Genomic DNA, 26548 nt, shown 5'->3' with positions numbered 1-26548 from the left:
TCGTTACATCACTGGTTGGTACTTCTCGCTTATTAGTATGGTATAGTTAGACCCAAACCCAGACATCCAAAGTGAAAGTTATCCTTCAACACCAAATTGTTCTATATGGTCCACATAATGTTCAGAAAAAAGTCACACCATTTTGAGCGTCGGGTTTGGGGGGGAGAGGGGGGAGAAATCTGCAAATTCGTAGTTTTTTACGTTTTTCGTCAATATTTCTAAAACTAAGCGGTTTAGCATGAACAACCCTCTACACAAAATTATTCTACATTAAATTTGAAATAAAAAAGGCCCTATGCATAACCCTTCTAAAATGAACGGTTCCAAAGTTACGGAGGTGGTATAGTATAGTTGGTCCAAAAAAAGGCCTAACCCAGACATCCAAAGTAAAAGTTTTCCTTCAACACCAAATTGTTCTATATGGTCCACATATTGTTCAGTAAAAAGTTACACCATTTTGAGCAACCGGTTTGGGGGGGATATGGGGGAGAATTCGGTAAATTAGTAGTTTTTTTAAGTTTTTCGTCAATATTTCTAAAATTATGCTTTAGTGTAAGGAATGTTCTATAGAAAAATGTTCTACATAAAATTTAAAACAAAAAAGGTTCGATACATAATTGTTATAAAATCAACGGTTCCAGAGTTACGGAGGGTGAAAAGTGAAGGTTTTCGATAACTTTTATATTTACCGATTTCTCCCCCCTCTCCCTCCCAAACCCGAAGCTCAAAATGGTGTGACTTTTTTCTGAACATTATGTGGACCATATAGAACAATTTGGTGTTGGAGGATAACTTTCACTTTTGATGTCTGGGTTTTTGGTATAGTTATATCATAAATATTGCCCAAAAAATATAAAAAGTATCTAAAACCTCGACATTTCACCCTCCGTAACTCTGGAACCGTTGATTTTATAACAAGTAGGTATAGAACATTTTTTGTTTATAATTTCATGTAGAACATTTTTGTATATAACATTGTTTACGCTGAAGCATAGTTTTAGAAATATTGACGAAAAACCTAAAAAAACTACTAATTTTCCGGCTTCTCTCCCATCTCCCTCCCAAACCCGACGCTCAAAATGGTGTAACTTTTTAATGAACAAAATGTGGACCATATAGAACATTTTGGTGTTGGAGGAAAACTTTTACTTTGGATGTTTGGGTTAGGTCTTTTTTTGGACCAGTTATACTATACTACCTCCGTAACTTTGGAACCATTCATGTTATAAAGATTATGCATAGGTCCTTTTTTATTTCAAATTTAATGTAGAACAATTTTGCATAGAGGGTTGTTCATGCTAAACCTCATAGTTTTAGATATATTGGCGAAAAACTTAAAAAACTACGAACTTACCGATTTCTCCCCCTCTCCCCCCCAAACCCGACGCTCAAAATGGTGTGACTTTTTACTCGACATTGTGTGGACCATATAGAACAATTTGGTGTTGGAGGAAAACTTTTACTTTGGATGTTTGGGTTAGGCCTTTTTCTGGACCAGTTATACTATACTACCTCCGTAACTTTGGAACCATGCATTTTAGAAAGAGTAGGCATAGAGCCTTTTTTATTTCAAATTTAATGTAGAACAATTTTGTATAGAAGGTTGTTCATGCTAAACCGCATAGTTTTAAAAATATTGACGAAAAACGTAAAAAACTACGAATTTACCGATCTCTCCCCCCCTTTCCCCAAACCCGACGCTCAAAATGGTGTGACTTACTTCTGGACATTGTGTGGACCATATAGAACAATTTGGTGTTGGAGGATAACTTTCACTTTGGATGTCTGGGTTATGCCATCTTTTGGATCAACTATACTATACTATATTTAGTCATTTCATAAACAAAGCATTGAGAGCATGTAGAGCTATGCTCCCACATTTTAAAACTTTCATTGTGATTTAGTCTTCACTTGAAAATTTAATGTTTTTACTTGTTTTTAGGATCCTATTTCATCTTTGCCAATCTCGGTTAGTTTTTCCGAACTCACGTGTATTTTATTGTGGTTTGCTTTTGCTGTGCATTAGAGGAAATATAATTTTTCTATAGTCCTAATCACTTCTCACGATGATTCTCTTGCGCACTAACAGCACATTCTGTCCTATTCATCGTCATTCTCTTTGCCTTATCCCTATGCGGCGTCGGTTTCCCTAATTGCATTTCTCCACACAATTCTATCTTGGGTCATATCAATATTAATCCCCTTGTCACCAATATGTCGTGCCTAATCGTCTCCCCCAGGTTTTCTTTGGTCTTCCTCTCCTACTCTTCCCAGGAATCTGCACTTCAGCAATTCTTCGTATTGGGTGATTAACGTCTCGTCGTTGAACATGACCATACTATCTTAGCCTATGCTCTCTCATTTTGACATCAATTGGTGCCACACCTAGACTTTCTCTGATATACTCATCATATATTTTTTACATTCTGTCCTATTATTGTAATAATTATTGATATTCCTGCAAATAATTTTCATCCTATTAGTACCTGTAACTAGTTATTTTCGATAGTCTTCTTTATAATTCTATAAGTATTGTAGTTAGCTTCTTTTGTATTTCGGCTTTCTTTTTAATCTTTGTATTGCTTTGTATTGCGTCTTTGTGAATATATTTTAAACACAATACCCATTCTTCAAGTATCTAATAATACCAGTTAAAATGTATAAGTTATATAAATACATATTATATTGTTGACCATTGATGATAAAGGAAAGTGCGTTACCTGGTTTCGATTTTCAAGGATATTTTCTTTTATTTCTGTCTAATTACACTGGGGTGCAAAATTAACCGGACACCTTAAAAATGGGTCATTTTTGATGTCTCGAATTTCCTAAACCCGTTGTCCGATTTGTGATTTTTTTAATATATTATCGCCTTATTCTTAGCCATATCGCTGTAATAGTATTGTTGCCAAACAGTTAAATTTTCATTGTATACCGGGTGTATCAATCAAACTGTGTTTTTTTCTCAAAGTTCGCATCACCCTGTGGAATATTCTAGCATTTATAAAATACTGAAATTAAAATCCAACTATAGCCTCATGTTTTCTCAATATTTTGCTTTTGATTCATTCGCTTATGTTGGATAATAAAAAAGTTAGGTACTTCAACAACTAGCCATGTTTTTCATCCATACAGCGTGTTTTTAAATAAATGGCAAACTTTAAGGGGTAATTCTGCATGAAAAAATAATGACAGTTTGCTTCATCAACGATATGTTTGCAAATGCTTCGTTTCCGAGATATGGGGTGTTAAAAGTTTTCTTACAAACTGACGATTTATTTATTGCTTTAAAACCGGTCGACGTATGCAAATGAAATTTGGTGGGATTTAAGAAGTAGTTATTGCACATTTTTTGACATACAATTAAGAATTTAATATTCACCATTGGCGCGCATACGGGTAATATGAGGGCTTATATTACCCGTATGCGCGCCAATGGTGAATATTAAATTCTTGCTTGTATGTCAAAAAATGTACAATAACTACGTCTTAACACCCACCAAATTTCATTTCTATATCTCAACTGGTTTTTAAGCAATAAATAAATCGTCAGTTTGTTAGAAAAATTTCAACACCCTCTATCTCAGAAATGAAGCATTTGCGGACATAGGTTTATAAAGCAAACTGTCATTATTTTTTCATGTAGAATTACCCCTTAAAGTTTGTCGCACTTATTTAGAAACACCCTGTATTGATAAAGAACATGGCTAGTTATTAAATTTCCTAACTTTTTTATGGTCATACTTAAGCGAATGAATCAAAAAACAGAATGTTGAGAAAACATAAGGCTATAGTTGGGTTTTAATTTAAGTATTTTATAAATGCTAGAATATTCCACAGGGTTATGCTAAGTTTAAGAAAGAAACACAGTTTCATTGGTACACCCGGTATGCAATGAAAATTTACCTGTTTAGCCACAATATTATTACAGCGGTATTGATAAAGAATAAGGGTATAACATATTAAAAAAATCACTTAAATCGGACCACAGGTTTAGGAAATTCGAGACATCAAAAATTACCCATTTTTAAGGTGTCGGGTTAATTTTGCACCCCAGTGTAGTATGGATAATAACTAAAAGCTATTAAAAAGGCAAATTTGTAGATATATTGTGGAAAGCACGTTTAATATTCACAAAGGAAAAATTATGAGAATTTGTCATTGTTTGAAAAGAAAGTTATTTTAATATTTTACTTGGAATTTGAAAAGAATAACTTTAGATTGACAACTATTGACACTTATTTAAAATAACAAGGAGTATACAAATTTAACTTTATTTCTTATTACTTTTACTTTTGAAAGATCGCGAATGATAAAAAAAAAACAACAAGGAAAACATCGCTAGATCCACAAAACTCACAAAAGTTCGAAAAAACTAACTGAAGCTCCAGAAAATGCAGAGGCAACAGACATTAACAAGTTAAATTAGGAACAGAAACACTAATAAAGGTAACAAAGGAACACTGCCCAAAACAGGACAAAGATAATCAAATCTGCTCCCACACCAAATAGTGGAGTCAATGAAGGTGGATATGAGTTATTACCTCAGATTTCGTTGAACCTCCATCGATTTTCATAAAAATTGGTGAGTGGTTAAAGAATACCTCAAGGAACAAAGGTGACATAGTGCCAACTTGCGCTTTTTGCATTTTAGGGGTGAAATACACCCCTTTTTTAAAAATTATTTTTTAGATTTCTGAAAGTGCAGTCACTGTACGTTTTCACTTCCTATTTTGTTGAATCTTCATCCATTTTCATGAAAATCGGTAAGTAGTTAGAGGATACCTCAAGCAATAAAAGATATATAGCATCAACTGGCGCTTTTGCATTTTAGGGGTGTAATACACCCCTACTTTTTAAATTGTAAAAAATGCAGATTTCCGCATTATGGCGCAAGTAATCTCGTTAAATTAAGAAAAATAAATATTTTTTTTATATTTATGTGCATGAATTACATTTTTTTTTATTTTTCAAACCTTATAGCAACCAAAAATCCGAAAATTAACAAGTCGAAAATCACGAAAACCTTATTCTTCTATATTTCTGAAAGTGTAGTCACTGAATGTTTTCACCCACGATTTCTTTGAACCTTCATCGATTTTCATGAAAATTGTTGATTAGTTAGAGGATACTTCAAAAAACAAAAGTGATATGGCACCAAGTTGCGCTTTCTGCATTTTAGGGGTGAAATCCACCTTTTTTTTAATGATAAAAATGCAGATTTCAGCATTCTGGTTCAAGCAATCTCGTTTAATTAAGTAAAATAAATATTTTTTTACATCTGTGTGCATGATTTATAATTTTTATTAATTTTTTAAACCTTATATCAACCAAAAATCAGAAAATTAGCAAATCGACAATCACGAAAAAAATTAATCTTTTATATTTCCAAAAAGGCAGTCACTGAAGGTTTTCACCCCTGATTTCGTTGAACCTCCATCAATTTTCATAAAAATTGGTAAGTAGTTAGAGGATACCTCAAGAAACAAAAATGATGTGGTACCAACTTGCGCTTTTATCCTGGGGGTGGATGTTACCCCTTCCCATGGGTGAACACTATTTTATTAAAAATAACCCCATAATTAGATAGAGGAACATTCTAAGCAAACTTTCTTTTATCAAGTTTATAAATTTTTTATTTAAATAATATTTCATAATTTAATAAAATATTATTGGTACAGTAAAACCTGACAATAACGGCCACTAAAAATAGAAAACAATTGGCCGTTATAGAAATGTGGCCGCTAATGCTAGGTTTCCTTTTCCACAAATACATAAAATATAATTGAAAATTTATTTATTTTAGTAATTAAAGCAAATCTAATTAAATATAATTCTACAAACAAACGGAACATACTAAAACTAAATTCAATTTACTACAATATAAAACAATATCTATACGAAAAAACAACTACAAGAAAAACATAATTTTTGTTTGATTTTCATTTTTTTAGATAAACGAGACATACTAAAACTAATTTAATATAGGTAGTACATAATATAAAACAACATACTATAGCTACTACGAAAAATACGCTTATCACTAAAGTATCGTCGTGCTTCCATGCTATATTCAACAAAACCAACTTGGTAGGGCCTTTAATTAGATATCGGAAATCACTTTGGCTGATTTTGTCTGCATATATATTATGTTTGAGGAATCCCTTTTTTTTTGTGAGACTGGATATAGGACATTTCTCAAGTATGAATTCACATTCATGGTATATCGTTGCTATACAGGGATAATAATGTGTTATGGTACAGGCTACGTTAAATATGAAGTAAATGTGGAAGATATACACTGGTTATTCATTTCAATTTAATTTGATTGTTTTTTAATCGTTTACAATATTTAAAATAATTATAGACATAAAGTTAGGGATTTCAAAAATAAATTCAGTTCTCACTGGCAGGGTGGGAAATAATAAAGTGCCATACAATAGCATTTCATTACAATGCTCATTACAGGCATTACAGGCTGCTCCGTTTGAGAAAACTCATACTCTCAAACTTTGAGAAAACACTCATTCAGTTTTGACCAACCCTGTATTAGCTAAAATTAAACGTTTTGCTAGATTAATAATTTTTCACAATAATAGATTATATTAAAAATCACTTGAACATATATTGATTTTCTGATGTCAAATCACTACAATTATACAGGGGGTGAATATTGCTATGAAATTTGAAAATAAAAACGTAATTATCTTTTAAACTACTTCGCATAACATCACAAAACCTGATATTTTAAGAAATAAAACATAAAGGAGAATCCAAAAATGTAAAAATATACAGGGTGTTCCATTAAACAAAAGATAATTTTGTTTCACCCTGTCAATATGGGTGGCCCTGTATATTTGGAAATTTATTTAAATTCTGATATTATCTATGCCCCAATCTCACCCAAATAAACTTTTTTCGTATCTCCTACAACAAACGACTAATTGGACTTCCCACAACCTGTATACATACAAAATCTCCGCTATAAAATTTTTTCGAAGAAAATGTTATTGGTTTTTTTAAAATAACTCCGTTATAGGAGCATAGGACTCGATGAGTCCCGCTGTCCATGTATGTGAATCCTGTAAGTTGTACAACTATTTTGACTTCCATTTTGATCCATTTTGAATTTTGATAGATGTTTTCAATAGTTTTTTAAATATATTTAGGGCATTTTTTATTATTATAAGTACAGAAGATGGGTTACATATTGGAGTCTTACTCTGTCAGATGCTTTATGACGGTTATTACATCTGTACACGATCTTCCAGTACGAAAATCCCTTATTTTTGCAATCTATTTTATACAAAATAATAAACAATAGGTACATATGTGTGTTAAGAAAGTGACACAGTCGGTATTCACCCAGTGGTGAATACCTAAAAGAGTACAATAATAATTGAATTAATTTGAATAGTACAATAGTAATAAGTTGGAATGATTAGTTAGTGTTGAGGTCAAGAGTGTCTGTTCTTTTTAGTCTTCTGTTTTGTATGGGTGTCAGGAGATTGGTGACCAATATGTTTGGGTGAACCTGTAGTCTATTGTGGTACTTGGAGCACAGAGAAATAATTTCTTCTTTGAAGGTTTGGACTTGGAGATCCCTATTATATTATCGTTGGAAATGTACCAAGGAGCTTGGCACAGTTGCCTTAGAACTTTTGATTGAAAGCGCTGTATCTTGAGTAAATTTGTTTCACTGGCAGTTCCCCAGATTTGGATGCCATACGTCCAGATGGGTTTCAGTACACATTTGTAGATCATCAGTTTATTGTCTAGACTTAGGCGTGATTTTTGATTAATGAACCAGTACATCTTTCTATATACGAGTCCCAGTTGCAGTCGTTTGTTCCAAACAGGGCCGCCGCTACCATGTGTGCAAAGTGTGCATCGCACACGGGCGGCCGATTATAGGGGCGGCCAAAAGCAGGCCACTGATGATAATACTTTTTTTTTTTAAAACGAAACTAAATTCAAAAAATTAAATAGTAATGATTCAGATATTTCTATAAACAAATCCAAACAATGTAAACAAAAATGCAAGAAAATGTTATTTATTATATGAACTGCCGTTTTGCAGCTGTAGTCATAAAGTAGTTCCGGGAATGCTTTTTAATTCAAAGTGGCTGGCGGCTATCGGACTTTAAGATATTGTTATCTACTTGGTCCATATGCGATTTTTTCAAATTCTGAACATTTATGATTTGTTAAGAGAGTATGATACGACAATAGGATACTTTCCGAGAATTTAGATAAGTGCTTGGTACGTTGCTATCATTGAGTAATAAAAAAGTATTTTTTATTACTCGATGGTTCAAAAAATCTTTTTTATTACTCAATGGTTGCTCAGTTATAATATTGTTCCGTTATGCTTATGTATGGTTATAGATGGGTTATAGTTCAGTCTAAGTTGAGAATTTGATGATTTTAGACACGCTTTTGATAAACTATTTTGTTTGTAATATATAGTAGTGTGCCCGTTTCTTTTGCACACTACTGTATTTCAAATAGGCCTGGATCCCGCGTACAAAAAAAAGTTGATTAATAGCAAGCTGAAAATTAGTTAATAGTACCAAAAAAAGTTTATTAATCGCAAGCTGAAAATTTGTTAATAGCTTAACAGTGTCTATTTATAATAGTCGGGCAAACTTTGATGTACTGGAACACTGGAACAGGGAAAGTTTTAATTGTGGAATAGTTTAAAAATTTGGAACGAAAACGTCCCATGTATTTTGTCGGACAGAACATCCAATTGATTTGTTACCCTTTCATTAACTCTCATGCAAAAATCAGACTGCTATTACTAACCAACATGATTCCTGTCATTTGACATGTTCTTCGTGTTCCACACATTGAAATGCCCAGTCGAGAGTTTAATGAAATGGTAACAAATCAATTGGAAGTTATGTCCGACAAAATACATTTGTTCGACAGTACAATTGGAACGTTTTCGTAGTCTGACGTTCCAAAGTTTTAACCTTTTCCACAATTAAAACTTCCCCTGTTCCCATCCACCATAGTTTCTCCGACTAGGACTAGACGCCGTTAAACAATTAACACATTTTCAGATCCAAGTCTAAAAGTAACGTCGAGATCAGAGCAATTATTATTCATATACCCGTTACGGTTACGATGTATGTCCTGCACATTTCTTTAAATACTAGTACCTATGTTGAACGACTAAAGTGTTAAAAGGGGGCGGCAAATATTAAGTTGCACACGGGCGGCCAGCACTTTAGCAGCGGCCCTGGTTCCAAATATGCTTTTGCTATGTTAGGCGGCTGTCTAGGTAAATCCCCAAGTATTTGACGTCACTTCTTATTGGCAGTGGTGTGTTGTTTAAGGTTACAGCTGGATTGATCCCCCTTCCTTAGTGTAAACGTAATGTGTGTTGACTTGGAGCTATTAACTTTGACTCTCCACAGTTTAAACCATATTTCAAGTCTATTTAGTGACTTGATAGTATCTGAGAAGCTAAGATCGGATTTTCGTGGCAGGCCATTAGGACAGTGTCATCAGCATATGTTGCAATTGTTGTACGATCTGAAGTTGGTATATCTGCTGTGAACAGGAGGTACAGTGTGGGTCCAAGGACACTTCCTTGGGGTACGCCAGAGTGGATGGGATGTAGAGTAGTGAGGGCCTCTCCTAGTTTTATCTGATACGATCTGCCGGTGAGGTATGATTGTAGGAGTATGCAGATTGGATGAGGCAGTTGTCTTTTAAGTTTTGATATTAGACCTTTATGCCATACCTTGTCGAAGGCTTGGGAGACATCCAGGAAGGTTGCTGTACAATATTTCTTGTTCTCGAGTGCATCTCTTGCGGTTCTGACTACCCTATGAACCTGTTCGATTGTGCCATGTTGTTGTCGAAATCCGAATTGGTAATGAGGTATTCGGTTTTTTCTGTAATGACAGTGTCTATTCTTTTCAGGAGAAGCTTTTCAAACACTTGGGAAGGTAAAGGCAGAAGGCTAATAGAACGATAGGATGAAGGTTGGGTTGTGTCTTTGTTGGGTTTATGAATTAGAATGATTTGTGCTATCTTCCATTGGGAGGGGAAGTAGCACAATCTTAGGACAGCATTGTATATGTACATTAGTAGCTTTGTTGCTTCTTCAGGTAGTTCTTTGAGTATTAGTCCTGTTATCAGGTCGTATCCAGGTGCTTTTTTTGTATTCAGGTTTTTGATTACTTCTTCAATTTCGGTAATTTTAACTTGTCTAGTTGGAAGACACATGTGGACCTGGATGTGTACGAAAATCCTGTTGATCATCTGCTAAATTTATTCTTTGATTCATCAGCTGTTTTAATTTAGTTCTAAGTTTTAAGATAGTACCTAACAAGTGTAATACATCTGCAGTTTTCTGGCTGTTATGTCCTTTTTTGAAATAAGAAATAGTTAGCTATTAGTTCTCCATTTTTCCTATATTTTATAATTTTGTTAATTAATGTTGTTAATAATTTTGTATATTTCAGTAATTCGTGTGGTATTTCGTCTTTTCCTGCAGCTTTTCTTTTCTTTAGATCTTCAAGTGGTTTTCGAACTTCCTGTATATTTATATTAATTTCTTCACTTGTGGTACCTAATTCCTGGTGTTTCCGGTTCTAGCGTCATTAATTTGTTCTTCTTCTAAGTAAAGAGAGTCTTTTTAGATACTCTATCCACAGGTGCGTCATTTGATAGGGTCAGGGGGGCTTTTGCCCCCCCCTGACTCGAAAATTACTGAAATTTACAAAAAATAGATCAATTTGGTTTTATGTTTGCATATATGTGTAATGTATTGTATATTATAATGTTTGCCCCCTTAGCAAAATTTCAAATGACGCTCCTGTCTAACCATGTATATTTTTTATGTGGTTGGTTCCAAATTCGAAATAACAATTTTACCATAACAGAGGATAATTTGCAGAATAAAAATTGTATAATAACATTAATTCGTCGTAGTATTTTAGTCATTATTAAAGGAAATGAAAAAAATGGAGATACCGGTAAAATTAATAAGACTAACTAGAATGGCAATGAAAGACTCAACGGCAAAAGTAAAACAAATGAGGGCGATACAAACGACATCAAAATAGAACTTGGGGTAAGACAAGGAGACAGTCTGTCAACGACACTATTTAATATCGCTCTAGAAGGAGTAATTAACACAGGGCTGAAAAAGACAATTATTCAAAGCTCAACACAGATCATAGGATATGCGGATGACCTGGGACTGGTAGCACGAGATAAAAAAAGACTAGAAGAGGCACTTTTAACCCTGGTAAGAGAAACAAAGACGAGAGGATTAATAATCAATCAGAAAACAAAATACCTTATAAGCACAAGAGACAATGTAAACAGAATAACAGAAATAAAGATAGGTGGAAATACATTCCAGAGAGTAGACTGCTTCAAATACCTGTGGGTGATGGTGGACGGCAAAAACGGAAGGAGTATAGAGATAAACGAAAGAATTAAAGCAGGTAATAGAGTATATTGGAAATATCACCGACTACTCAAGGACAAAAACCTGAGCAAAAAAACAAAATCAAAAATATATACAACAGCAATTAGACCAGTGATAGCCTATGGAGCAGAAGTAATGTGCCTTACAAAAAAAGACGAAGAAAAGTTAAGAATAATTGAGAGAAAAATTATGAGAAGAATACATGGCCCAGTAAAGACAGAAACAGGGGAATATAGAAAGCTGATGAACCATGCAATATAAATGAAGGAGAAGATATAGTAAAATTCATTAAAGCACAAAGGCTCAGATGGTTTGGGCAGACACAAAGAAGAGGGGTAGAAGAACTGATCAGGAAGATATTGAACTAGAAACCAGTAAAAAATAGACCAAGAGGAAGACCAAAAATACGATGGGAAGATCAACTGCTAGACGATGTATCAAAAATGGAAAATGCAAACTGGAGAGAAAAGATTCAGGACCGGAGAGAGTGGAAGAAGATAGTAGAGAAGGCAACAAACATCACAACCTATGAACGACGACCTAAAGAAAAAGCAGACTAATCCACCGCGTGAAATGGATTAAAAAAGCTCATAGTATTTGAGCGACCCATACTCTATCTAACAAGAGTGAACGGTCCATAATATGTTAGTCATAGAAATTTTGGAGGGGAAGGGAAAGATGCATTTTTAAAGACTTCTAATACAATCCGGCAACGTAGAGTCTCGTGGGGTGAATGGACAGTTTTGTGACTCCCCATCTCTAGACTCCAGTTCGCCGCTTAGTGCGGCGCGTTCACCAGTATTTGTTTGCCACGGACATGATAACTTCGCCTCTGCCGAGCCACTGTTTACTGCCTAACAATAGTGCTCTATCTCCTAGTGTACCGAACAAGTTTTTAAAACGCTTCTTGTGGAACCAGCAGTGTTTTTTATCCATTAAACAAGTTGTGACTCCGTATGTTGGGTTTTGGAATAGTTTTTTGTTCTTCCATCAATCCGTTCCAGTACAAATTATGGAAACAAGGTATTTTTTTAGTTTCGTATTGTTATTTAGAAACGTGTAGATGTAGTGGTAGTTAGATTGGTCTTTCAGGGGTAGCTAATTAGCCTTTGTTTTCGGTAGACATGTATGGTAGCTCGCTTTGTCTGGTTTCTATACCCCTTGCGTAGCCGCAAGGTCTCGTCGAAAATATTCTCGTGTCTGAATCGGAACGCCCAATCGTCCATAAGGTTCGTAACCCTAAATCCGACAGTCTCTCCCCTAGCTGCATATATCGACGATTCCAGTGCAGGCGAGAAGGGTGTGTCGTATTTTCGTTTCTTTTAGAATCGATTTAGGAAGCGAGTTTTTGTTTTTAATCATGTTGATTATACACAAAGCCAAGCTATCCCTACCAATATAGCTACCTACCGAATTTTTGCAAGGTTATTAACAAACATCTGTCGAAATACTAACAGTGTAGTTAGTTTAAATGTATTAATTTCTAGATAAGATGTCAAATACATTTTCTTTTCTCCAAGGTTGAAATTGTGCAAAATGGAATAATTGCTTGGTGTTTCAGCGGGTAATTATCTTTTTCTTTGACCATATTGTACCATTGTTTACTTTTATCTCTGCGAGCCTTGGCCCCACCATCGCGAAGAATTTTTTCCATTTTCTTTAAATAGAACTTTATGTTTTACCCCACGCGTTGAATTCTACAGAAAATAGACATATCGGCATCGTAAACAAACAATGTTGTTTTGATATTTATTTTATTTCAATTTTGTACTGTGTACATAAATTGAATGTTTATTTTGTTGTTATCGGTTTTATTCTACCTTTGTACCCATATTTCTATTCCTAGTTATCAGTTTAGTGCTCACATCCACATCCAGCTGAATATTATTCCTTTTTTACTAAATTAATGTGAGTACAGATTACTTTTTGTTTTCAACTTACAATCTACACAAAAACTACAAGCTGACAAACGTTAAAAGCTTTTTGTTTTTATTTCATTGTTTTTTTGTAATCTATCTCGATTTTTACTATAGCCAAGTAAATGAACGGGAAATACGGCGATACCGTGTAATTTTCAGGGGCAACTCCGAATTGCAGGAAAATTTGGATGTAGGTTCTACTTACCCTGCACTTCAAAGTTGAAATTTTGCCGTTGGTTGCTTTTATTTGGGGGGTGACGTCACCCCTTCTCGGGTGTGAAAAAACATATGTTCAAGATAAGACCGGAAATGGATAAATTTACTAGTTTTAAGCAACTTTTGTTCTATAGAGTTTTTTACGTAAGTCAATACTTTTCGAGTTATTTGCCATTGAAAATGTTTATTTTTCGACAAAAAAACTACGTTTTCAGACGGTTTTTCGCAAATAACTCAAAAAGTAAAGATTTGATCGAAAAAAATATCCTTAGCAAAAGTGTAGCTTATAAAAGACCGAAAAAAATGGTGTATCAGTAAAGTCAATCAGTCGAGTAAAAACAAAGTTATAGCTCATGAAAAATGCGTTCTTATTCGTCTAATTCCAAATCGAATATTTCTGGGTGAAATCACCGAAAAAATAAGCACTTTTCGGAAAAAACCCATTCCAACTTTTTTAAAGTGTTTTTGAAAAGCTTTATTTTAAATGTTTATAAAAGTTTTTAGCATTAAAAATAAACGAGTTACGCTCAAAATAAAGGTGGCCCTCTTTTTTTTTGGTAAAAAAATCATGAAAATCTCCCCGTGCTTAGCTCCCCAAATGATGCCTATTTTTGAAAGGGTTATAGTTGAAAAAGCTTGGAACGGGTCACTAATCACGAGTGTATGCAAATTTTGAACAGCGATATCTTAACCAATTTTTGTCTTACGGAAAAACAAAATGAAACTAGCATAATAATATGTATAATAGCAAAACCTACGTTTTTTACTCTTTGGAGATTTTTTTTATCACTAATACTTTTTAAGTTATTTTGAAAAAAGGATTTTTCAAAAATAAGCACTTCAAACCAATCCAACTTACAGATCATATAAACAATACACATACAGTTAAAATAAATGCTAAAGCGGTAACGATTAATTTTATTTAGGGTGCTAAATAGAGGGAGGTTTTCACGATTTTTTTTTAACAAATAAAGTGGCTAAGTTTTTTTCAGTGTAACTCGTTTATTTTTGATGCTAGAAACTTTTGTAAAAAACAAATGTAAGTAAAGCTTTTTTAAATACTTTAAAAATGTTAATAAGCTTTTCCCGAAAAGTGCTTAATTATTCGGCGATTTCACGTTGAATTATTCGATTTGGAATTAGACGAATAAGAACATATTTTTCATGAGCTACAACTTTGCTTTTACTCAATTTATAGACTTTATTGATAAATCATTTTTTTCGTTTTTTCTTTTGCTAAGAATATTTTTTTCGATAAAATATTTACTTTTGGAGTTATTTGCGAAAAACGGTTTGAAAACGTAGTTTTTTTGTCGAAAAATCAACATTTTCAATCGCGAATAACTCAAGAACAATTGATTTACGTAAAAAACTTTATGGCACAAACAAAAACTTATGACAAAAACTTTGGCAAAATAGAACGAAAGTGGCAATAGAACTTTGGCAATTTATCAATTTCCGGGCTTATTTTAAGCACTCGTTTTTCACCCCCCGAGAAGGGATAACTGTCACCCCTCAAGTAAAAACAACCTACGGCACAAATTCAACTTTGAAGTGGAGGATAAGTAGAACCTAAATCCCCTGAATTGCTCCTGAAAATTACACTCCAAAACGGTCATTTATTGGGCTAATAGGATTCTTCAAATTGTTAATAAATATTATTTCTACTGTTTGACATAACGTACATATTATAAAATAGAATATATCTAATTCTACTTTTCATTTCTTTTAGTTCATAAAGTTTAGTTTCTCTTAGTATTTTCCATAGTTTCTATCATGGAACTTTATCGAAGGCTTTCTCTAGGTCAAGAAATGTTAGGTACAATTATCTTTTTCTCTTGCAGCGCTTTTTGGGTTATCTGTTTTAAAGTATGATCCTGTTATACTTCTACCGCCTCTAAATCCAATTTGTGATTCGTCTAATGTATGTTTTGTTATTATTCTTAATCATTTGCTAATTATTTTTCCTAAGAGTTTCATACCTGAGCCCATTAGAACCAAAATCTGCTAAATCCCAAATTTTTCGTTTTCCCTTTTTTACACATTTTCAAAGTTCAAGTATAATCTATAGGCATAATGTTTCGGCTCAAAACCTTCTAAATCTGATTTAAAATACCCATTTACCCATTTTTCAAATATCCATTTCTTTTATGAACAATAAAATTCTTTTTCTTGTATATTTTGTGTTTTCCTATCAAAATCGTTCAATACCCACTTTTAGTGCATTAATTGTATTGTTCCTAAAAGCAGTTGAATATGAGGAATTTGAAGGATATTATGTGGGCTTAGAATCAAAATCTACTAAGTAAATCCAAATTAAAAGTACAAATTTCTGAAGATGTTTGGGGCATGGCATACAGAAAAATGACTATACTAAATAATTGTGAAACATTTTTAGTCCAGAGAAATGAGATTTTTCTCGTGACACATCCCCCTCCAGGCCGAAACCAAATTTTTTGAGTAGTATGGATATCTCTATATTAATAACCTATATGTTTACTGCAGCCGATTTTGATGATATACATAGTTATAAACAAATGAAGGTCAAAAAACGGTATATTTTCGCTTTTTTCGTCTATTACCAAAAAGTTAAGCATTTTAAACAAATTTGAGAGTAAGAAACTAATAAATCGTATAAAAAACTTCAATATGGCGTTCGCTGAATATGTCTATCCTTATTGGTTGCTTAGAAAATTGCAAAATAAATAATAAATTTTGAGTTTTTATAAATATTCCTAACTTATTTATGTAAAAATTAATATAAAACCTTCTTATTACACGAAGTGCTGAGACTTCTGGTGCTTAAATCATACCCTAAATTTCAAAGCAATTGGTAAAATAGTTTCAAAGTTATTTAATTTGTTCATCCCAAATTCATTTTTTTGCAACATTATGTCAGAAAGTTATGAGGTTACAGTAATACTTCGGACAGTTTATGAAAGAAGAACATTTATACTATTACCTTAATTAAAAAAAAATGACAAAAAGTAATTTTCAACAGTGTAAAATTATTTTGCAAAAACATGTCGATTTTTGCTTACTTATAAACAATGAGAATAACTTTTTAACCGTTAACCGTAGAAAAATTATTTTTTCATATTTAGAAAGACTAAATGTTTATACATATTTAGAAAGAAAAATAATTGTCCTATGACAATTAGGGACGAAGTTAGCCCCCCTTTTTTAATTCACATGTTCTTGCAAAATGATTTTGCAATATGTCGAATTATTTTTTGTCATTTTTTTTTTAAATTAAATTAATAGTGTAAATCTTCTTCTTTCATAAACGTGTAAAGTATTACTGTAACTTTATCATTTTCTGACTTATAGTGTTACAAAAAAAAATGAATTTGGGATAAACAAATTAAATAACTTTTAAACTATTTTACCAATTGCTTTGAAATTTAGGGTATGATTTAAGCACCAGAAGTATCAGCATTCCGTGTAATAAGAAGGTTCCAAGTTAATTTTTACATAAGTTATGGATATTTATAAAAACTCAAAATTTATGATTTATTTTGCAATTTTCTAAGCAACCAATAAGGATAGACATATTCAGCGAACGCCATATTGAATTTTTTTATACGATTTATGAACTTCTTACTCTCAAATTTGTTTAAAATGCTTGACTTTTTGGTAATAGACAAAAAAACGAAAATTTACCGTTTTTTGATCTTCATTTGTTTATAACTATGTATAATCAAAATCGGCTGCAAGAAACATATAGGTTATTATTATAGATTTCCATACTACTCAAAAAATTTGGTTTCGATCTGGAGGCGGTTGTGTCACCAACATGATATTTTTTTCCTTAGAACTATTTATGACATTAATTGATGCCCCTTTAATTGAGAGATGTCGGATACTTTTTGGAAAATTTACATTTTTTATGGTTTTTTAGTCTCCTGAAAAAATTCAGAACATGGATCTAGCAGGTTTTGATTCTATACGCCTCCACATGCACGCCATTCTCAATCCTCGGTAGTTATTACATCTCTTTTTTTGTGTATGAGTACTATTAGTGACACTATTCAATCTTCCGGGATATCTCCATTTTACATATTTTATTCAATATTCTTAGTAATATTTGTTCTCCATTTTTTCTCATGTTGTTTTATCCACTCCAGGAGTTTTTCCATATTTCCAAATTTTTATTGCTTCTTCTAATTTTTCCTTGTTTATTGAGTTTTCTGTTAATAGTTCTTCAAAGTGTTGTTTCCATGTTTTAACTAATTCTTTTGTTTCTGTTATTAATTCTCCATTTTTCTCTTTGATGATATTTTGTTTTTTTTTGTGTTTTTATCGTCTTCAGGGTTCTATATAACATTTACCAATTCTCTCTCTTTGCTGTTGTTACTAATATTCTTACCTCTTTTCTTTCATTTTTATAGTTATCGTAATAGTCCAGGGTAATAAGGATTTTCTCAGGACACTCGAAAGATCCAGGTAGCTGACTACTTTTTTAGTAATTGTAGACCTATAGGAAGAAAACCTACCTGTTTCCTGCGTAGATTTCGCGACCGTTTTTTAATTATTAACAATTTAGTGCAAAAATCGTGATTTTTCGATTTTTTGCACTCTATTCAAAAACTAAATAGTTTACATAAAATTACAAAATTCAGTTTTTTAGAACATTGAAAACCCTTCAAAATGCCGATTTTTGAAAGTTAAAAGTTAATTTGGTGCTACGCAAACTGCAAAATAAGTGAAAATCGTTATTTGTTGATAACTTTTACTAAAACTACCTTAGAACTTTAGTGTTTCACCCAAAGTTGGATATTGGGGTCCCTACTTAACAAACCCTCAAAATTTGAGACCGATCCATTAAATAGTTTAAGAGTTATTCTATTTGTTTATCCCAGACACCTTTATTTTGCAATAAGATAAGACAGAAAATAATGAAGATAGAGCAATTCTGAGTACATATGCCAAATGAAAGTAGAAGAGTGATAGTATCAAAGTGTATTAAAAAAAGATAAAAAAATAATTAACATAGTCAAAAATCCTAATGCCAAATTTTTAAAATTTTGTAGTTTATAAACATTTAGAATAACTTTAAAAATGTTGTCCGTAGAAACAATCTTTTTATATATTCGAAAAGATAGAATTTTAACACGAATATTCAAATAAAAAAAATTAACCTGGGCACATTTGGGACAAAGTTAGCCATATGTTTTTTTTAATTCACAGCTAATTTGTTTATAATAATTAAGGAATTTCATTAATGTCATTTTAAAGAATGGAATTTGTATTTTTTCTTAAAAAATTTGCACAAACATTATACCTTCACAGCACCCTCTACGATTTTTCAAAAAGGTAGTGCAAACGATTACTAGGGGGAACCTACAAATCCAGCGAGTTAAAATACCGAAAAAGCAATTTCAAACGAATATAATTTGCTGTATCTCCGGATCAACTCAATGGATTTTGATCTTTCTTTTTTTAATTGGTATGTAATTTTTACGTACATTACAAATATGCAATTTGTTTATAAATTTATTAATTAATAAACGGTCTAATTTGTTTAAACAATTCTTGAAAAAATATTTTTTTACAAGAATAAATTTTTTTAATCATAGTATCATTAATGATCACAGAAAAGGTTAAAGTACACTTTAATAAATAAATAATTTTTATTAGATAATTATTTATTGAAGATAATTTATTTATTAAAGTATACCTTAACTTTTTCTATGATTAATAGGGATAGTATGATTAAAATCATGGATTTTTGGGAAAAAATTATTTTTTCAAAAATTGTTTAAACAAATTAGACTGTTTATTAATTAATAAATGTCTAGACAAATTGCATATTTGTAATGTACAGAAAAATTACATACAAATTAAAAAAAGAACGATCAAAATATATTCAGTAGATCCCGAGATATAGAAAATGATAGTAGTTTTAAGTTGCTTTTTTTAGTTTTTGAACTCGTGCATTTGTCGGCTCCCAGCTCCCCCTTCACTTACCACGACTAGTCACCAATTGAACTACATTTTTAAAAATTTGTGTAAAATACCAGCTTTTCTAATATGTAAAATGACTTTTTCTACGGACAATATTTTTAAAGTTATTGTAAATGTTTTTAAACTACAAAATTTCACAAATTTGGCATTAGGATTTTTGACTATTAGATAATTTTTTTATCGTTTTTTAGTACATTTTGATAGTATCAGTTTTCTACTTTCATTTGGCATACGCAGAATTGCCCTATCTTCATTATTTTCTGTCTTATGTTATTGCAAAATAAAGGTCTCTGGGATAAACAATTAGAATAACTCTTAAACTAATTAATGGATCGGTCTCAAATTTTGAGAGTTTGGTACCCCAATACCCAACTTTGGGTGAAACACTAAAGTTGTAAGGTAGTTTTAGTAAAAGTTATTAACAAATAACGATTTTCACTTATTTTGCAGTTTGCGTAGCAACTAATTAACTTTTTAACTTTCAAAAATCGGCATTTTGAAGGTTTTTTAATGTTCTAAAAAATTAAATTTTGTAATTTTCTGTCAACTGTTTAGCCTTTGAATGGGGTAAAAAAATCGAAAAAATCGCGATTTTTGCACTAAATTTTCATCCTATAGGTATACAATAACTTAAAAAGTAGTCAGCTACCTGGATCTTTGAGTGTCCCGAACATGTCTATTTCTAGCTTATTACCCTGGACTATAATTCTCGTAGGTTTTATCTTTTAGATGTCTTTTCTTGTCTGTTTCTTTGTTGAGTCTCTTTTACTTGTTCCGCATAATTCCTAGCTGCATCCAATAGCAGATCCTTATAGTTGTTCCATAGGTTGTTTATATCATTATTATTGTTTCTTTTATTGTTAGTGTTTCGTTTAGGTACTTTTCTCTAACTATTTTTCCATTTCTTTGTTTCTTAGCTTACGTTTTTATCACCTGTTTTTAATTTATTTTATTTTTCGGTACTAGTTTTTTCCTTCTTTTGAGTCTTTGTTCGAGTCTTCTGTGTTCTGTGTCTTCTTTTTTTTCTATTATTGTTTTCAATTAGATAATAGGTAGTCAATTATGGATTTTCTTCGTTAGACCTTTTTTGTTCTCTTTTCTTTTGTTTTCCTTTGAGAAACTGATGGTTAATACTATTTCTATGCCTACAATAGTTATCATATTTTCATTGTTGCATGCTACTGTTGATTATTATTTCTTTTCTTTAATACAGTTTATTTGGCATCGAAAAAGTTAGAACTCGAATTTTGTATGCAAAACATTTACCTCTGTGCAAAGTGTGTGTACCTCTGTAATGTTCACACTATAAAAGGTCTCAATACAATAAAAATGGATTTCTACAATAATTATTGGCAATCATAGGCGTGCTTAATTTCCTATAAAGGAACTAAAAATAATTGGAGTTTATCCACACAATTTTTTTATTTCAAGCATATTATAAAATATTTCTATATTTTGAAATGGATTGAACTAATATGAGAATCCAATGGATTCCTACATTGTTGTCATCAAAGACATACTATTACACTACTTTTGACCTACCCTCCTAAGCTTTACACATGTACAAGTCGTAATTTTTTTTAACTTAGTCAATTATTCTTGTAAAGTGTCTTGTATTCTGTTATCTTTTATATTTATTTGCCATTATTTCATGTACATAAATAAAATATACCCCGTACAATAAATGGGAATTAGGTACTTTTCTCTTATTCCATGTTCATACCTTTCCTAACTCTTGCCTGACCTCCAGGCCAGACAGGCTAATATTTTTTTAGCCCCATTCTCATTTTCTACCAATGATACTTAAGTTAAACAGGTGGAAAGTTATTTTTTAAAACATTGTTGACATAGCTGATATAAAAAAATACATTACGAGATATTTATTACCCTGTTACTGTCATGTTTCATATTATGTTTGGATTTCCACTTAACATTAACCAAACTTCATGTGATTCTTTGTAAATTGTTTGTTTAAATAGTAAGTGATCTCTCTACTACATATTTTGAAATATTCTCCACACTGATTTGATGAGTGGCCTATTAAAAGAAATCCCACGGAACCTTGGCGCGGCAGGTCTAGAAAAATAGAAAAATGTAACAGAAAAAGATAAAAACTCACTGAACTAGATTCAAGGCAATGTGAAATAGCGAAATTTCTGTCAAAATTTGTTATTTATGATCCTTAAGCTAATAACAAACCCTAATTTATTGCCTCTGTACTTTATTTTTATTGTTCTGAGGAATGTGGATCTTTTTCCTTCATAAAATCACACAGTTCAAAGAAATTTAACATACAGGTGCTAAAGCGTCCCCCTTTGAGGGAGCTGATAGGATCAGTGTCCTGGTAATTCTACTACATAGCATCTAACTACCTTGTGTTAACATTTTTATCATTGTATGAATTAACCAATTTAATAAAAATTTGACCGCCCACATTGACGGTTTATCTTGATATTCTTGGGGACATGAAGGCCCGACTGATTTTATTATAAAAGTAAATTGAATTTTACAGTACTGAGGGGTGTAAACTGTGCTCTCTTTCCTTTTCACTATTATATATTTTCACATTAAATTTACACAGTTTTTCTACAACTGTACTGTTTTATTTTAGTATATGGCTAGGGCTGTTCAGTTTAATGTTTCATCCAAATGATTATGATTTTCTACAGCACACGTACTTAGACATAACTTATATTTGAGAAATTTATGGTACGGCACTGATCCATAACTATCAGTGTTGCCGAAACAGTTTTTTTTTTTCATTTTGCGTTAAATTATAATTTAGACGTTAATTGGACGTATTGGAAGGTCAACTGATGTGAAAAATAATGTGAACGTATTTTAATTTCAAACCGATATCTAATGTTGATCCTTTAATTTACTTGAAATGCTAGTAAACCGAGTGAAACGTTGCATAATGTATGCATGCTTTATGAAACACCGCAAGGACGAAAAAATTCCCCAAATTATTTAAAAGTAAAAATTTCACAATCTCCAGTAATGAAAAATGTACTTATGTTAATAATGTAGGCATTAGACGAAAGTCAATGAAACACATTCAGGGTCGACAATATTGCGAATTTTACTTAAAATCTATTTTTTGTTAATGCCAGAAAGAAATTTATTATATGCAATTTTGTTTCACAAGTTCTATGAACATTTGTTTAGATTATAACATTTTTTGTATTTACATTTATACAAGGTGTTTCTAAATAAGTATCACAAACTAAGGGGTAATTCTGCATGGAAAAATAGTAACACTTTGCTCTATAAACTGATGTCCGCAAATGCTTCGTTTCCGAGATACGGGGCGTTGATATTTTTCTTACTAACTGATGGTTTATGTATTGCTCTAAAACCGGTTGAGATATGAAAATGAAATTTGGTGGGTTTTAAGAACTAGTTATTGCGCATTTTTTGACACACAAGAAGAATTTTATATTGATCATTGATCATGCATATACGAGTAATGGTCTGATTTTTTAAAGAAACAAGACACGCCACTGAGATATTTCAAACTAAAAATCATTTTTGAATTCCTTTTTCAATTTGTGGCAAAAAATCTATCTCCCCTTTTTTTCATACGACCCGCCGTTTTTTGAAAGGAAGATATATTTTTTGTCACAAATTGAACCTGGAATTCAAAAATGATTTTTAATTTGAAATATCTCAGTGGCGTACTATATATATTTTTTAATTCGTATGGAAGCCAATGATGAATATAAAATTCTTAATTGTGTGTCAAAAAATGCGCTATAATTCCCTCTTCTTCTTCTTGCAGTACCGTCTCCTATCGGAGGTTGGCTACCATCACAGCAATCTTAACTTTTGTAAAGACTGAAAAAGTTTTGTACACACTTATGACAACAGGTAAAAGGGGGAGAAGTGTACTTTTGAAGTGTGTAAAATTAATAATTCTTAGCTGAGCGCTTTCGGCTTATAAAGCCATCTTCGGAGCTATGCTACAATAAAAGATCTCTAATGAATAATTGATCTTAGAATTCAAAGTTTAACTTACGTCAAAAAGGTCAAAATACCACTATGAAGAGAGATGGGTTCCATTTATGATATGAAATACTTCTGTTTCTTATGTAGTTTTTTATTTTATTGGTTGGAAAAAACCTTGTCTGTCTGTTTAAAAAATTGTTCAATTTGCTGCTGATTAATTTTGTATCCAGAAAAGTTAAACATCAAGAACGAGCACAAAGGACTTTCACACGAAAATTACATTATATATAAAACGAATATTTGATCATGGTAAGGTCAAAAAGACCTTACCATTTGAATACTGCGGTGTCAGATAGCAGAATGGTCGCCTCGCATGGAGGATTTTTAATGACAGTCGATGTAGACAGGGTGTGCTCGTTAAGGTGTCTTCACATTTTCTCATATAAAGTGACAGTTGACATATGACATTTTTAGCAATTGGATTGAACAACTTTTCAACAAAGTCTGTAGTTACATAAATCTGGTTTTTTAAAAAATAATGAAATACATATTGAAAAGAGACTTAAGGTCTAGGATAAACCAATTGACAAGTTATCCTTCACAAACCAAACTCGAAACGTTTTTGAAAATTAATACATGATGTAAAGAAACTTGATGGTGAAGTTTTTTAGGAAGATGGGAAATAAATTAACATTGAATTTGTGAAATGTGATTTTTAAAGAATAAGCTGCCAAATGATTTATTACAAATATTGTTTTAAATGATGCTTTAGTAAAGAATTAAAAAATTTAAAAAATTATTTTTTGATTGCATGAGGTCAAACTTCTTCCTCCAGAGTCTCCCACAAGAGTCTGAACAAAGGTTTATAGTTGTAATTAAGATTGATTTGTGTATTCAAGCAAAAATCAGGATTAAGTTTCATTTCTTTAGTTATCTCTAGATCTTCTAAAAGGTTCATTTGTCTATAGTTTTTGATTGGGATGTTATGTAAAATTGTACTGTTTTCGGAAGGAGAGAAGGAATGGTTGCTAAATTTAACATGATAACCAAAATTTGATTTTTCTGGATTGCTGAGATGTTCTTTGATCCTCTGAGATAGGGTCCTCATGGTCCTGCCCACATAAGTCATGTTACAATCCCCACAAGACAGTTTGTAAATACCACTTTTATTTAGTTTGTCGATTTTATCTTTGGTGTGGCTGAAGATGGATTTGATGTTATTTTTAGTTTTGAAAGATATGTTAAGGTTACTGACTTTATTACAAAGTAATCTTAATACTTTTTCTGAAATTGGTCCTAAGTAGGATAAGGATCTATAAATAGCTGTAGTGTTGGGTTCGTTCTCTGTGTTAAATGCTTGGTTTAGTCTCTTTTTGAGTATTGATCTTCTAATGACCTTATCTACAGTAGAAGAGGGGAAACCATTGTTGTTTGCTATTTGTTTAATAGTTGAAATTTCGTTGTTGTAATTGTCTTGGGACATGGGGATGTTAAGAAGTCTGTGGACATAACATTGAATAGCTGCCATCTTATGTTGAAAAGGATGGTTAGATGATATGGGTATAATATGGTCTGTTTGAGTAGGTTTTCTAAATACTGAGTATTCTAAAGTAGTAGACGATGAGGAAGTGGAAGATGTATTCTTTTTGATGGTTAGGTCTAGAAAATTGATCATGTTGTTGGTTTCTAACTCTAATGTGAACTTAATTGCTGGATGTAGGTTATTAATTATTGAAAGAATGTTGTTAGGTTCTGAAGGAGGACCTTCTATAAATGCTAAAATATCATCAACATATCTGTACCATAGGATTATTTGTGGATGTGAATGGACAAAATTATTTTCAAGAGAATCTAGGAAAAGATCTGCAAGTAGTGGGGATAAAGGATTTCCCATTGCTAGACCTTCTGGTTGTCTGTAAATTTTGTTGTTGAAGATGAAGAAATCTTGAGAAAGGCAAAATTGAAGTAGTGAGGTGATTTGAGTACATTTGTTGGGGTCTATGTTCTTTGAAATTAAAAGATTGTTGACAACAATCTTTTAATTTCGAGTTTGGTTTGTGAAGGATAACTTGTCAATTGGTTTATCCTAGACCTTAAGTCTCTTTTCAATATGTATTTCATTATTTTTTAAAAAACCAGATTTATGTAACTACAGACTTTGTTGAAAAGTTGTTCAATCCAATTGCTAAAAATGTCATATGTCAACTGTCACTTTATATGAGAAAATGTGAAGACACCTTAACGAGCACACCCTGTCTACATCGACTGTCATTAAAAATCCTCCATGCGAGGCGACCATTCTGCTATCTGACACCGCAGTATTCAAATGGTAAGGTCTTTTTGACCTTACCATGATCAAATATTCGTTTTATATATAATGTAATTTTCGTGTGAAAGTCCTTTGTGCTCGTTCTTGATGTTTAACTTTTCTGGATACAAAATTAATCAGCAGCAAATTGAACAATTTTTTAAACAGACAGACAAGGTTTTTTCCAACCAATAAAACAAAAAACTACATAAGAAACAGAAGTATTTCATATCATAAATGGAACCCATCTCTCTTCATAGTGGTATTTTGACCTTTTTGACGTAAGTTAAACTTTGAATTCTAAGATCAATTATTCATTAGAGATCTTTTATTGTAGCATAGCTCCGAAGATGGCTTTATAAGCCGAAAGCGCTCAGCTAAGAATTATTAATTTTACACACTTCAAAAGTACACTTCTCCCCCTTTTACCTGTAATCTTAACTTTGTTGGCTGCAGCTCTGAACAATTATTGTATTGAACTGCCCCCGTACCACTCCCTTAAATTTCGCAACCAGGAAATCCTCCTACGTCCCACATTTCTCTTTCCCGAGATTTTTCCTTGTATTATGAGCCTAAAGGTTTCTACATATTATCATGCACTCATCGTTTCCAGCACGTAGCGTTTAGTTTCCGAAAACTATTGATTTTAATGGTTTTAAATATGAACAATTCATACTGTCCGGCAAAGGCGGATCCAGGGAGGGGGCCATGGGGGCCATGGCCCCCTCCGAGAAT

The 26548-nt window shown here is 32.1% G+C and overlaps 1 protein-coding gene across 3 annotated transcripts in view; it reads left to right on the top strand.

Annotated features, from left to right (window-relative positions):
- The window catches only part of LOC114337300 (protein gustavus), a 261918-nt gene that overhangs the window by 85927 nt on the left and 149443 nt on the right, over positions 1-26548 (top strand). Inside the window, exon 1 of one of the 3 annotated variants that reach the window (XM_028287708.2) lies at positions 12242-12478. The exons of the other annotated variants lie outside the window; for them this stretch is intronic. Coding sequence (XP_028143509.1) covers positions 12273-12478 — 206 coding nt within the window. The 5' untranslated portion in view covers positions 12242-12272. Of the gene's footprint in view, positions 1-12241; positions 12479-26548 lie in introns of those variants that run through there. 3 annotated transcript variants of the gene reach the window in all.

The sequence above is a fragment of the Diabrotica virgifera genome, chromosome 1 (assembly GCF_917563875.1).
Source record: "Diabrotica virgifera virgifera chromosome 1, PGI_DIABVI_V3a".
Taxonomy (NCBI): Eukaryota; Metazoa; Arthropoda; class Insecta; order Coleoptera; family Chrysomelidae; genus Diabrotica; species Diabrotica virgifera.
Note: the sequence above shows the minus strand (reverse complement) of the source record. Positions and strands in the feature narration are given on the sequence as shown.